The following is a 13,597-nucleotide window of genomic DNA, read 5'->3' on the forward strand; positions in this document are numbered from 1 at the left end:
GTAGAATTCAGTCAGACACATGACTCAGGAAAACTCAGTAAATTTAGTACCAGTCCAGTCCTACTCAGTAATCTTAATAAACTAAGTTAGTTAACAGAACTCAATAGTATTCTGTCAGTCAACGAAATTCAGTGAACTCAGTCTCATTTAGCATAGTATAATCAGTTCAGCGTCTATTCAATTGGGATTACGATTCAATACTGAGTGAACCCAAGGATGGGAACTGACTTACCAGCAGAGGGGGTGAGTCTTAGAAGAAGTCCTTGAATTCTAGAACTATGTAGCCAATGTAGGTTGAGACATCAAAAACCTATCAGATGAGGGTTGATGAGGTGGTTTAACCCGTTAGATGAGGGTCCTACCATTCTTCTTAGAATACCTGCCAGATGAGGGTCACTCACAGTTTGTCCTTACCAGTGGCACGGTATTGACACCCTTCTAATTACGGTTACAGATTGGATCCCAACTCAGCTATATTGCTTTATTAGGGACATGTAAGTTAGATAAATACCCTCCTACAGTCTAAATCTCAGTCTTTTGAATAGAATTCAGATAGTTCTATAGATTTCAGAACTGACTGATACAGTCACTTAGCTCAGTACGAAACTCAGCTAGTTCTATCAGAATTAAGACTGTCAGATACAACCACTCAGTAAATAGCATATTAGTTATCAGTATTCACGTTATCAGTATATTCAATATTCAAAATCCTCCCATTCTTAGTTACAGTTATGTTTTCATGCATGTATTCTCACGTAGTTATATTTATGTTATTAGACAATTGTAGTTCATGCATATGAACCCCATGCATTCAGCCTTACCTCACTTTGCATACCAGTACATTCAAACATACTGACACATACTTTTCTTTTGCGCTATGGTGTTTTACACCAGGGATTCGGACGCTTAGGTTCCTGACCGTGGATAGGCAACTTTAGGTTTCAGTTAGCAGCAGTAGACTAGCAGTGAGTCCTCATCATGTGAGGATACATTATCATTTCAGTATTTAGTTTATTTTAGCAGTTGGAGTTAGTTGGGGACATGTCCCATCAACTCCTTGTTCAGACAGTTTAGAGGCTTTCAGATTAGATATTCAGACTTCAGTATGTTCAATATTTTTATTTTAGTTTGTTTTGGTATTGTTATATAACATACTTTAGTATTATTTCAGGTATTTGAACCTTATGGTAGTTCAGCCCATTATTCCTTATATATTTACAGTGTCAATACACATATATTGCAGTAGGTACCAGTCATGGGTTAGCCTGTGGTCCTTCGAGACTATGAGCACTGTATAGCATCCGGCGTTCAGAATCTGGGGCATTACAGGTATTGGCCCCACTGCTGTAGGCATTGGTGAGCGGTGTAATAGTGGAAAATTGTGATTTTGAAGTTTACCGCTGAGTGGTGTTGGCTCTACTACTACTGCATCGCCGAGCGATGTAATCGCGGCAGCTCACTGCCTCTTACAAAAAGTTCTATAACTTTTCACTCAGATATCAGATTTAGGTGAAACCAGTGGTGTTGGAATGAAGACTCATAGACCTTTTATTGATATATAGTAGGGTCTCTAATTCATTATATATGAGAAGTTATGGTTGATTGAAGTTGATGCAATTTTATACGTTTGCTAAAACTTAATCGATAGAAGAGTTTTTGACTCATCTTTGAATTAAGGGACCTCTATGATCTCAATTAATGCGCAACTAGATTCCCACACTACCTAATTGATTATCACACATATATTAACAAAGAATCATTGGGTTCGGGTCTATACAGGTAGGAATGATGATTTACGTTCTATCCAAAAAATGGGAGTTGTTACATTATCTCCCCTTGGGTTAATTCATCCCCGAATGATGACTCAGGACTCAAAAAGAATTATTTCAAGAACTAAATGGAAAGAAAAAAGTAGTATGGGATTTGTACCTTCTAAATCATCATCCATGGTTTCGAAGAGAGTCGGGTACCTCACATACATATAATCCTCTGACTCCCAAGTAGCTTCCTCAGCTTTTTGATTTTTCCACAACACCTTAATCGAGGCTAGTTTCTTACTCCTCAACTGCCAAACTTGGCTATCTAAGATGGCAATGGTTACTTCTTCATACGACAAGGATTTTTTCACATTGATCTCCTCTACGGGCAACACTAGGGAATGATCTCCAATGCACTTCTTCAATATGGACACATGCAAAACTGGAGTCAATCGGGTTAAGTCACACTTCTAGAGACTCTGAGATGTATTAAGTCACTCCCTAATAATCTTAACTTTCTCCATTGCCGATGAACAAGTTCGGGTCTAAACAATCGGGTTTCATCTACTTCATACCAGCCAATTGGTGATCTATATCTCTTTCTATAAAATGCTTCAAAAGAAGCCATCTGAATACTGGAATGGTAGCTATTGTTGTAGGCAAATTCTATCAACGACAAATGATCTACCCAACTAGCTCTGAAGTCAATTATGTAGGCCCTCAACATATCCTCAAGGGTTTGAATGGTACTCTCAACTTTTCCATCAGTCTGAGGGTGGAAGGCAGTACTCAGGTTCACTTGGGTACCTAAAACTCTCTAAAAAGACCACCAAAACTATGAAGATAATTGCGTATTTTGATCGGATATAATGGATACTAGTGCCCCATGCAAGCAAACTATTTCCTCAACGTACAACTTGGCATAATAATCTCCCAAATAGTTAGTCCTCATACGTAGAAAGTGAGCTGACTTGGTCATCTGATCTATAATCACCCAAATGGAGTCATATTGCTTTCGGGACCTCGGAAGCCCCATGATGAAATCTATATTGATCATCTCCTATATCCACATAGACAAGGATATCTCTTGGGAAGTACCACCTGGTCTCAGATTTTTCACTTTGATTTGTTGAAAATTCAAACACTTAGAAACAAATCAACATCACGTTTCATAATTTTTTACCAATAAATCATCTGAAGATCATGGTATATTTTAGTAGAGCCTGGGTGAACAGCATATCTCAAGGTGTGAGTTTCATTAAGAATCCTCTCTCATAAACATCCACATTCAGTACACATAGCCTATCTTGATACCTTAAAGTTCCATCACCCCCAATTTCAAATGCCATTACCTTCTGTTGACCAATATTTTTCTTAATCTGCATCAAGATAGGGTTTTAGACCTACTTTTCCTTAACTTAAGGACATAAGGAAGATTTAGCTATCTCATGGAAAATTACTCCTCTATATTTGGAATCTCAAAGTCGAACCCCTAGATTTGCAAGCCGGTGAATATCTTGCACCACCTTCTTTTTTCCTTTCTCACTATGAGAAAGACTGCCATTGACAACCTATTGAGGGCATTGGCTACCACATTCGCCTTGCCCAGATGATAGTGCAGGCTCATGTCATAATCCTTCAACAGTTCCAACCACTGTATTTTCCTAAGTTTCAGTTCTTTCTGCTTGAAAACATATTGCAAACTTTTATGGTCAATGAAAATATCAACGTGTACCCCATATAGATAATGCCTCCATATTTTAAGTGCAAACACCATAACCGCTAACTCCAAGTCATGGGTGGGGTAATTTCACTTGTGCACCTTCGACTGCCTAGATGCATAAGCTACCACCTTACTATGCTATATAAGTACATACCCAAGTCCCACCCGGGATGCATCATAATACATAATAAAATTCTCTATACCCTCGGGAAGGGTCAAAACAGGTGTGGTAGTCAATTTGTCTTTCAATTTCTTGAAGCTGTTCTCACAAGAGTCAGACCACAAAAATTTCACCTTCTTCTGCATCAATTTGGTAAGTGGATCAGCTATGGAGGAAAAACTTTCTACAAACCTTCTGTATACGCTTCTAAACCCAAAAAGCTCTAGATATTAGTTGGAGTTATTGGTCTGGCCCATTTTATCACTGCCTCAACTTTTTGGGGGTCAACCTTAATCCCCTCATTCAAAACAATGTGCCCCAAGAAAGCAATAACATTAAGCCATAATTCATATTTGGAAAACTTTGCATACAACTCATGATCTTTTAGGGTCTAAAGGATGATTTGTAGGTGAGTGGCATGATCTTCCTCATTCTTAGAGTAAACTAAGATGTCGTCTCTGAAAACTATGATGAATAGGTCTAGAAACTGATGGAACAACCTATTCATTAGGTTTATGAAAGCTGCAGGGGCATTAGTCAACCCGAAGGACATGACTAAGAACTCATAATGGCCATATCGGGTTCGGAACACTGCTTTGGAAATATCAGCCTCCCTAACCTTCAACTGATGATACCCCAAATGAAGGTCTATCTTTGAGAAGCACTAGCACCCTAAAGTTGGTCAAACAGATCATCAATAATAAAAAGAGGGTATTTGTTTTTAACGGTGACCTTATTTAGCTAATGGTAGTCTATACATATATGGAGAGCACCGTATTTCTTATGCACGAAGAGCAGAGGTTTTCCTCAGAGAGAAATACTAGGATAGATGAAGCCCTTATCAAGAAAATCTTTCAACTATTCTTTCAACTCTTTCAATTCTATAGGAGCCAATCTGTATGGTGGGATAGAGATAAGATAAGTGTCCGATAATAAGTTAATGCCAAAATCTTTCTCCCTATCAGGTGGTATCCCTAGGAGATCATTGGTAAATACTTTCAAAAATTCATTAACTACAGGGAAAGACTGGAAGGAAGGACTTTTGGTACTAGATCCTTGGACCAAATAAGATGATACAAACAACTCTTAGATATAAGTTTGTGATCTCTAAGATAAGAGATGAATTCCCCCCTATGTTGTACAGAATACCCCTCCCACTCTATCACTAGTTCATTTAGAAAGAAAAAGGTGACTTTTGGGTTCTATAGTGTAGTGTGGCATAATACGAATGGAGCTAGTCCATTTCTAAAATAGCATCAAAGTCAACTATATCAAGCTCTATCAGGTCTGCTATGGTATCATGATTATAAATAGAAATAACACAACTTTTATGCACCTTCCTAGCCATAATCGAGTCACCAACAGGGGGTGAAAATAGAGAAAAGTTCTAGAATAACTTTAGGCTCAAACCCAAAATTGACTGCCACATATAGGCTCACATAAGACAAGGTAGACCCGTGATCAAGTGACATATACATATCATGAGAGAAAATTTGTAATGTACCTATGACTATATCTGGTGAAGCCTCTGCATCTTAAAGATTACACAAAGGGTACAACTGGTTGCGACCTCCTCTTGTAGCTAAAGTAGTACCCTTAGGTGGTGGTGGTGGTGGGGCTGTGAAATTTTCTTGAGACCTAGAACCACTGAAGTTCCTACTTTTGGAAGGAGAATCTCTCTGAAAATAGCCTAACTGACCACAAGTATAGCACACTAAGCTACCAAACTGACACTTTCCTGGGTGATGTTTACCGCAAGTCCCACATCATAGAATTGACCGAGGTGGTAGAGCTATATTTCCTTGGGAATAAGTACCATATGCCCTTTATTTACTGTTAGGCTGAGGGTTGAAAGACCACTGATCATTTGAAGGTATGGGCATTGGGGCGCTGGAGAATGATTGAGCGTTGCTCCAAAACTTCTTTTTGGACCACTTGCTACCCCGATTACCACCTTAGTGCTGACTGTTATTCTGGTCTATAGATCTGGCTATCTTTTCTTTTTTGTCTTTCTCTCTTGCTTCTGCCAACATTTTCTTCTGCTCTTCAACCTATTGCATATGAATGCACAACCTGGAGAAATCCATGTCTCTATTCAACATTGCTTCTTTGCAATATAATACCAAATCATCCAAGAAATTGAATGGAAACTTTCTCATGTGAGCCCTCATGTTGCCCATCAATTCTAGAGCATAACGGGATAACTGGTTGAATTTCAGGGAGTACTCCTTGACACTCATTTTTCCTTGTTTTAAATTCATGAATTCTTTAGCCTTTGACTCCCTCAATTCTCAGGGAAAGAATCAATCCAAGAAAGCCACCGTAAACTCACCCACACAGAGGGCTCAACATCACTACCCTTTGAATCCTTCCATTTATTATACCATTGGTTGACCACATCCTTCAACTGATAGGCTGCCAACTCAACCGCTTCAACCTCATTTATATGAATAACTCTAAAAATTTTCTCCAGTTAATCAATAAACCCTTGGGGGTCCTCTTCAACCTTCATACCAGTAAACATAGGTGGGTTTAGCCTTATGAATTGAGTAACTCAGGTAATCTCAGATGAACCAGACATATAACCTACATCTTTAGACTGATGGGTCTGAGAGGCAATATAACGCCCTAAATCTGGTACCCGAAATATAACACGATGCTCATGAACCCAAAGGACCACAAGCTAACCCATGACTATTATCTGTAACTGAGCACTAAATAATATACTGTAAATATACAGAATATAAGTTCTAAGTCCATAAGGTTCAAACTGAACTAATACTGAATATAGAACAATGTCTGAAGTGGGGTATAAAAATACACAAAAACTAAAATAAACTCTCCAAAATATGCTGTAGTCTGAAAGCCTTTAAAATGTCTGAAAATTATAGAATTGATGGGATATGTACCCAACTAACTCTGACTACTAAAATAACTAAGTACTAAAATAATGAAATAACAAATCACATCATCCTTGAAAGATGATGACTCACTGCTGACTGACTGCTGATATCTGGAATCTACTGATGCTCTAGAACTCATGTATTTGAACCTATGGTATAACGCAAATGCGTCAGTACTTTGAATATACTGGTATGCAAGTGAGGTAGGCTGAATGCAAAAGGATTCATATGCATGAACAATACTAACTGACTGACTAGCATGAACGTAAGAATACATGCATGAATACGTAACTATCACTGACATCGTGATAGGACTGAATACTGAGTTCTGACTACTGAGTCTACTGATAACAGGGATTTATTGATACCTGAGTTTACTATTACTAAAATACAGAATAATTGTATTACTGGTAAGCTGAAAACTGAGTTTACTGATATGGATAATCTAAATATTTATTTTTGATAGTTTTGATTATGAAGAACTGATCTGATTGACTATATCTGACAGTCTTGTGTCTGAATACTGATAACATGAGTTTCATATAACTAGTATACTAATAATGAGTGACTGTATCTGACAGTCTAAGTTCTGATAGAACTAGCTAAGTTTCATACTATACTAAGTGATTGTATCTGACAGTCCTAAAATCTGTAGAACTATCTGAGTTCTATTACTGAGACTGAAACTAAGACTGTGGGAGGTAATCATCTAACCGACATACCCCAGAACTGAACTGGTGGGGTCCAACCTATAACCCTAGCTGGAAGGGTTTCAATACCATGCCATAGGTAAAAAGAAGCTGTGAGGTAACCCTTTCTGATAGGAAGCACTTTCGTCAACCTGGCTATATAGTTTTAGAATGCAAGGATTACTTCTAAGGATCACACCCTCTACTGAATAATAGGTGAGTTCCCATCCTTGGATTCACTCGGTGTTGAATCCTACTCCCAACAGAATAGACACTAAACTGATTAACTAAACTAAAATTATATTAATGGTATTATTTAGCGGAGCTAAACTGAGTTCACTGAGTTTCGTTGGTTGACGGAATGGTACTGCGGCATGATGACTGACTGAGATCACTGAGATTTTTGAGATTACTAAGATTACTGAATAGGACTGGATTAGTACTGAGTTTACTGAGTTTTCCTAAGTCACATAACTGACTGAATTCTACTGATCATGGCTTGACTGAGAGTATCATGAAAACATAACATGACTCTAGGAACATAGCTAAATTGTCAGGTACAAGTAACCCCAAGACTCGATAGAATGAAACTCACAAGGCTTGACACTTTTGATCACATGACCAATATCAATAATTCATAATTTCATAGTTGGGAATTTCATGAAGCACATGATCATCATACTGTTGCAAATGGAAAGTAATGCATATAAACATGGCATGATTTCATGCTTCTAATCTATAAACATCCCATTAATCAATCACAATGCATCGGTTTAGCATGGGAATCATCTTAATCAAATTGGTATAGCATAACTTGAGAGGCATGACATGATCTTGACACATGGAAACTAAGTATTTGATCATCATTCATTCATTGGGGCATATTATCAAACACCTTGCATGCACTCTTAGGGAATAGGTATGATTATCAATTTAATACAACATCGTCCCACAGTTTAACTCAATTGCATGATTGTCAATCATCCAACAATAACAACATGAACATAATCAATTCAAAACAAGAACATCATGACATATAGTTTAAAAATAGGGTTCTTGAGCTTCATGGATGAAAGAAGTCCATGAATCAACACTGTGCATACCTTATTTCTTGATTCTATGAAGATTGATGGAGAGATTCTTGAATTTGTGTCTTGAATATGAATCCCCAATTAAAAACTCTAGCTTTTTATTGAGAGAAACATAAGAGAAACCCTATATTTTGGATAAAATATGGTTGAATCATGTGTTATTGGGTTTATATAGGGTTGGGAAATTGACCTTTTTAACCCTTGGATGCGTATTTTATTTTTGAGAAAATTTACCAATTTTGCAGGCTGGCACGACGCAGAGCTATCGCTCCATGTCACTTGAAATTGCAAACTGGGAAATGAGCTGATAGCACGACGCGGTGAAATCGCATTACAATACTGGATGGGACCTGGAAGTTCCTCGCGATGCATTGGTATCACGCTGAGACACTGAAAAAAGGACTATTCTAAAATTGAGCCCTTGGCAACACTCTATAATCGCGGAGGCTCACTGGATTTTGATGATTTCCATTTTGACCTAACTCCACGATGTGCTAATGGATCAGGTGGCACACTGTCTTATTAAAAATGCTCTAACTCTTCGCCCGGGTGTACGGGGTATTACAGGCAACCAGCTGTGCAATCATATGGATGGACTGTTAGAACTCAACATTCGAAATATCCCTTTGAGGAGGCTGGAGATGGTTAACACCGATCCATGGAGCTCAAGGTGGACTAGTTGAAATTGGAGGAGATCCCAGAGTGACAACAATCTCTGGGGTACGATCTCTACTACGGGTCCACATCTCATGAGTGGGATGGACATCCTAATCTTGGGATGATCAAAAAAGATAACAACAACATACCCAGTGAATTCCCATAAGAGTGGGATCTGGGGAGGGTAAGATGTACACAGTCCATACTGCTATCTTCGAGGAAGAAAAGAGGCTATTTTTGATTGACCCCCAACTCAAAGTAGAGAACAGTAAACAAAAGGATGGAAAACATAATATAAAAATAGGAATAAGAAATAATAAAATAGACATCAGAAATATGAAATACGAGACATAAGGGTCAGACAAAATAAGAAAATAGGTACTAACCATAAGACCTAGTGCACCACCCTAGTAATAACCTACACTCCCATAATAAGGACCCTATGAACATAACCTAGGCTTACTAACCCGGCTATACAAGACTCTCCAGACTGCAAGCTACAACCCACACACCTGTATTAACCTACTACCCTTATCCGCGACCTCTACACCTTCCTATCTAGGATCATGTCCTCAGTCAGCTGGAGCTGCTCCATGTCATGTCTAATCACCTCCCTCCAGTATTTCTTTGGCCTACCTTTACCCCTCCTGAAGCCATCCAAAGGAAGCCTCTCACACCTCCGGACTAGGGCATCCGCACTTTTCCTCATCACATGCCCAAACTATCATAGTCTTTCTTCTCGGAACTTTTCTTCCACTAAAGCCACTCCCACCTTCTCCTGAATAATCTCATTTGATACTCTATAATCTCTAGTAAGTACACACATCCAACATAACATTCTCATTTCCACTACTTCATTTTTGGATGTGTGAGTGCTTGACTGGCCAACACTCCACACCATACAACATGGCCGGATGGAATGCCACTCTATAGAATTTGCCTTTAAGCTTAAGGGGTACCTTCTTATCAGATAACACTTCCGAGGCTAGCCCCCACTTCATCCAAACTGCTATAATACGTTTAAAGACATCCTCATCAATCTCACCATTCCCCTGAATCGTAGACTCAAGATACTTAAAATTGTCTGCCTTACAGACATCTTGGGAGTCCAACCTTACCACCCCTTCGTCCTCCTGTCTCAATTCACTAAACTTACATTCTAAATACTCAGTTTTGGACCTACTCAGCCTAAACCCCTTAAACTTAAGGGTTTGCCTCCAAACCTCTAATTTGTCATTCACACCCCCTCGCGTCTCATCAATCAACACTACATCATCTGTAAATAACATACACCAAGGAACCTCGCCTTGAATGCTCCGCGTCAACACGTCCATCACCAATGCAAAATGAAATGGACTAAGAGTCGATCCCTGATGCAACCCGATCTTGATCAAAAACTGCTTTGAGTCTCCTCCGGTAGTTCTTACCCGGGGATTCCCTCCATCATACATTTCTATAATAGCTCTAATTTATACCATTGGGACTACTCTCATCTCTAAGAACCTCTAAAGAACCTCCCTCGAGACTTTATCATACGCCTTTAATAGGTCGATGAACACCATGTGTAAATCCTTCTTCTTTTCTCTATACTGCTCCACTAATATCCTCACCAAGTGGATTGCCTCTGTCGTCGAGCGACCGGCATAAATCCAAATTAATTCTCCAAAATAGACACAACCTTCCTCAACCTTCACTCGATCACTCTCTCCTAAATCTTCATAGTGTGACTCAACAATTTAATACCCCTATAGTTGTTGCAGCTCTAAATGTCACCTATGTTTTTATATAACAGAATCATTGTACTCCATCTCCAGGACTCAGGCATTCTTGCAGTCTTGAAAATGCCATTAAATAAATCTGTCAACTACCTTAAACCAACCTCACCAACATACTTCTAAAAATCCACTGGAATCTTATTGGGTCCCATCGACCTACCCCTCCGCATTCTATGAATAGCCTCTTTGACCTCCTCAACCTTAAAACGCCTATAGTATCTGAAATCACGACTCTCCTATGAGTGCTCCAACTTTTCAAACACAATTCTTCTATCTCCCACCTCATTCAAAAGTCTATAAAAGTACTCCTGCCATCTCTTCTTAATCTGAATCTCCTCCACCAAAACACTAACGTCCTCCCCCTTAATGCACTTCACTTGATTGAGGTCCCGACCCTTCTTCTCCCTAGCTTTAGCAAGTCTATACAACCTTTTTTCCACGCCTTTCACCTCTAAACCCGCATACAAGTTCTCGAATGCTGCTGACTTAGCAGCCGTAACTGCTAATTTAGTCTTCTTTATTGCTACTTTGTAAGCCTCCGTATTCACCTCTTTCTCCTTCTCATCTTTACTCTCAATTAACTTAACATATGTCTCCTTGTTAATCTCCAGTCACTTATTTACTTTCTCATTCCACCACTAGTCCACCTTATGCCGTCCTACCCGACCCCTCGAAATACCTAACTCTTCTCTGGCAGTCTCTGTCATGCTGCTGGCAGCCCTATTCCACAAAGTATCCATGTCCTCCTACTCTTCCACACCTTTTTTTCTATTACTTTTTCTTTATCTCCAAAGCATTAACTGGCATCGAGCAGCCTCAATTAATTCTAGGTCAACCCTTTCGACCCTTCTCTTCTTACACTTCTTGATATACAAGTCCATAACTAAAAGCCTATGATGGGTTCAAAGATGCTCACTCAGAATGACTTTGCAATCCTTGCATAGCCCCTTATCCCCCTTCCTAAGTAGTAGAACGTTAATCTGGGTCTTGGCTATCGCTCTGTAGAAAGTAATCAGATGATCTTCCTTCTTCAGAAAACTCAAATTCAGTATCACCAGCCCAATGTCCCTCACAAAATCCAATAGAGAAGCTCCCTCACCATTTCTATCACCATAACCAAAACCTCCATGCACATCATCATATCCTCCCGGTAAGACCCTAAAGTGGCCATTGAAGTCCCCTGCAATGACAATCTTCTCCGAACTAGGCACGTTCCTCACCACTTTGTCCAACTCTTCCCAAAACCTCAATTTTACCTCCTCCTCCAAGCCCACCTACGGTGCATACATACTACACACATGCAGCATAAAACCCCCAATGACCAACTTAATTTTCATCATCTTATCACTGACCCTTATAACCTCCACCACTTGCCTTCTAAGCTCCTCATCCACTAAGATGCCCAATCCATTCCGATGCCTCACATTCCCCGAATACCACAGCTTGTACCTATCCAAATCCCTAGCCTTAGATCCTCCCCACTTACTCAACACACATGCAATATTAATCCTCCTCTTCTTAAGAATCTTCACCAGATCTACAGATTTACCCTGTAGGGTCCCAATGTTCCAAGACCCTACCCTCAACCTACCTTCTCTCACCTTACGACTTCTCCTAACACCCTTTTCTAAACCTACCTTAGCACCTAACCTATACCCCAAACCCACCCTAGCCCTTCCCTCTTCACCCCCTCCTAGCACTGCCCCCACACCCAACCCCCTCAGACATGACCCTATTCCACCATTAACCCCTCTAACTACTACTCAACTAAAATAGTGCCCTAAACCGATGTACTAACAAACAAAGCAACGGTCTGGAAACAGTAAGAAAAGGTGAGCAGAAAGTACCCTAACCATCCTAGCAGCTAAAAAAAATGCAAAAAACACAACAATAACCACCACTAAGCCAAGCATCCAAATACCACTTAACCTCCCAGAATAGGAAAATAAGAAACAGTAAAGCAACAACAGACGGGAAATAAGAGCAGAATAATATAAAGAAATCAACATAGTATGTAATGATTTAAATATAAGAGAAACTAAATAGTAAGGAGTAGGTAAAAGTAAATGGTTTAGATATCACCGGGATACTCCTACATGCTGCTAGTGATTTTGGCAATTTTGTTGTCAAAATTGGGTGCTGAAAATAGGTCATTGGACAAACCCGCCAGTGCATTACCAGAATGATGCCGGAGTGTCCTCTGGAACTTTGCAGAACTGGGTCGTTGTACAAACTTTCTCCAACTAACGCTGCTTCTTTACCCGTCGCTAGAGTCGAGTCAAGATGGCAGTAAACCTAAGCCCATCGGTGATATTAGTGTCTATGAGGAGAGAGCAGATGAGAAAAGAGAGAAAAAGTGGGTAAAGACGGGGATGGAAAGATCTAGAAGGAGAGAGAGAAGCTTAGGATAGAGGACCTTACCTATTTCCAGCATACGTATATCATTATCAGCATCGACATCACCCATTTGATGTTGGTTGAGTGAACTTTAATTGAGTGAATATTAGTGAGAGAAATGTTAGGTGAGAGATATAGTGAGAGAAACATTAAAAACGTTAGGAGGCTTGATCAATTTTATGAAATACAGGGAATCATTGGTTAGAGGATGTTCAAACTCTACAACACGAACTAAATTATGAAAGAAAGAGAGAAACATTCCTAAATGCCTTGTAGCCTTCTATTTATATTTATGGCGTGCAACACACTTATAAAAAGGACTCTACTTAATACAATTTCATAGATGACATTCTTGTCTATTTCTGTAGTGAGCGTGATCATGTAGACCATCTCAGAATCATATTACAGACTCTCAAAAATCATTAGTTGTTTGCCAAATTTAGTA

General features: G+C 39.3%; 1 protein-coding gene across 1 annotated transcript; it reads right to left on the reverse strand.

Moving 5' to 3' along the window:
- Positions 1-11,657: 11,657 nt before the first annotated feature.
- Positions 11,658-13,222, reverse strand: LOC107844401. The gene is made up of 4 exons (XM_047397744.1): positions 13,177-13,222; positions 12,934-13,022; positions 12,108-12,305; positions 11,658-12,029 (listed from the first exon to the last, which is right to left on the reverse strand). Exons 1-4 carry the CDS (start codon positions 13,220-13,222, stop codon positions 11,658-11,660), a joined length of 705 nt encoding a protein of 234 aa, XP_047253700.1.
- Positions 13,223-13,597: the final 375 nt, after the last annotated feature.

The sequence above is a fragment of the Capsicum annuum genome, chromosome 10, assembly GCF_002878395.1.
Source record: "Capsicum annuum cultivar UCD-10X-F1 chromosome 10, UCD10Xv1.1, whole genome shotgun sequence".
Classification (NCBI taxonomy): domain Eukaryota; kingdom Viridiplantae; phylum Streptophyta; class Magnoliopsida; order Solanales; family Solanaceae; genus Capsicum; species Capsicum annuum.

Excerpts from the sequence above, each read along its gene's own strand:
- LOC107844401 (XM_047397744.1), bottom strand. The coding sequence starts at position 13,222 with ATGGGTGATGTCGATGCTGATAATGATATACGTATGCTGGAAATAG. Across the intron at positions 12,306-12,933 it reads GACACTCCGGCATCATTCTG|GGTAAATCTGTAGATCTGGT; the intron begins GTAATGCACTGG and ends GGGACCCTACAG. Across the intron at positions 12,030-12,107 it reads AAGTGGTGGAGGTTATAAGG|GTGGGCTTGGAGGAGGAGGT; the intron begins GTCAGTGATAAG and ends TATGCACCGTAG.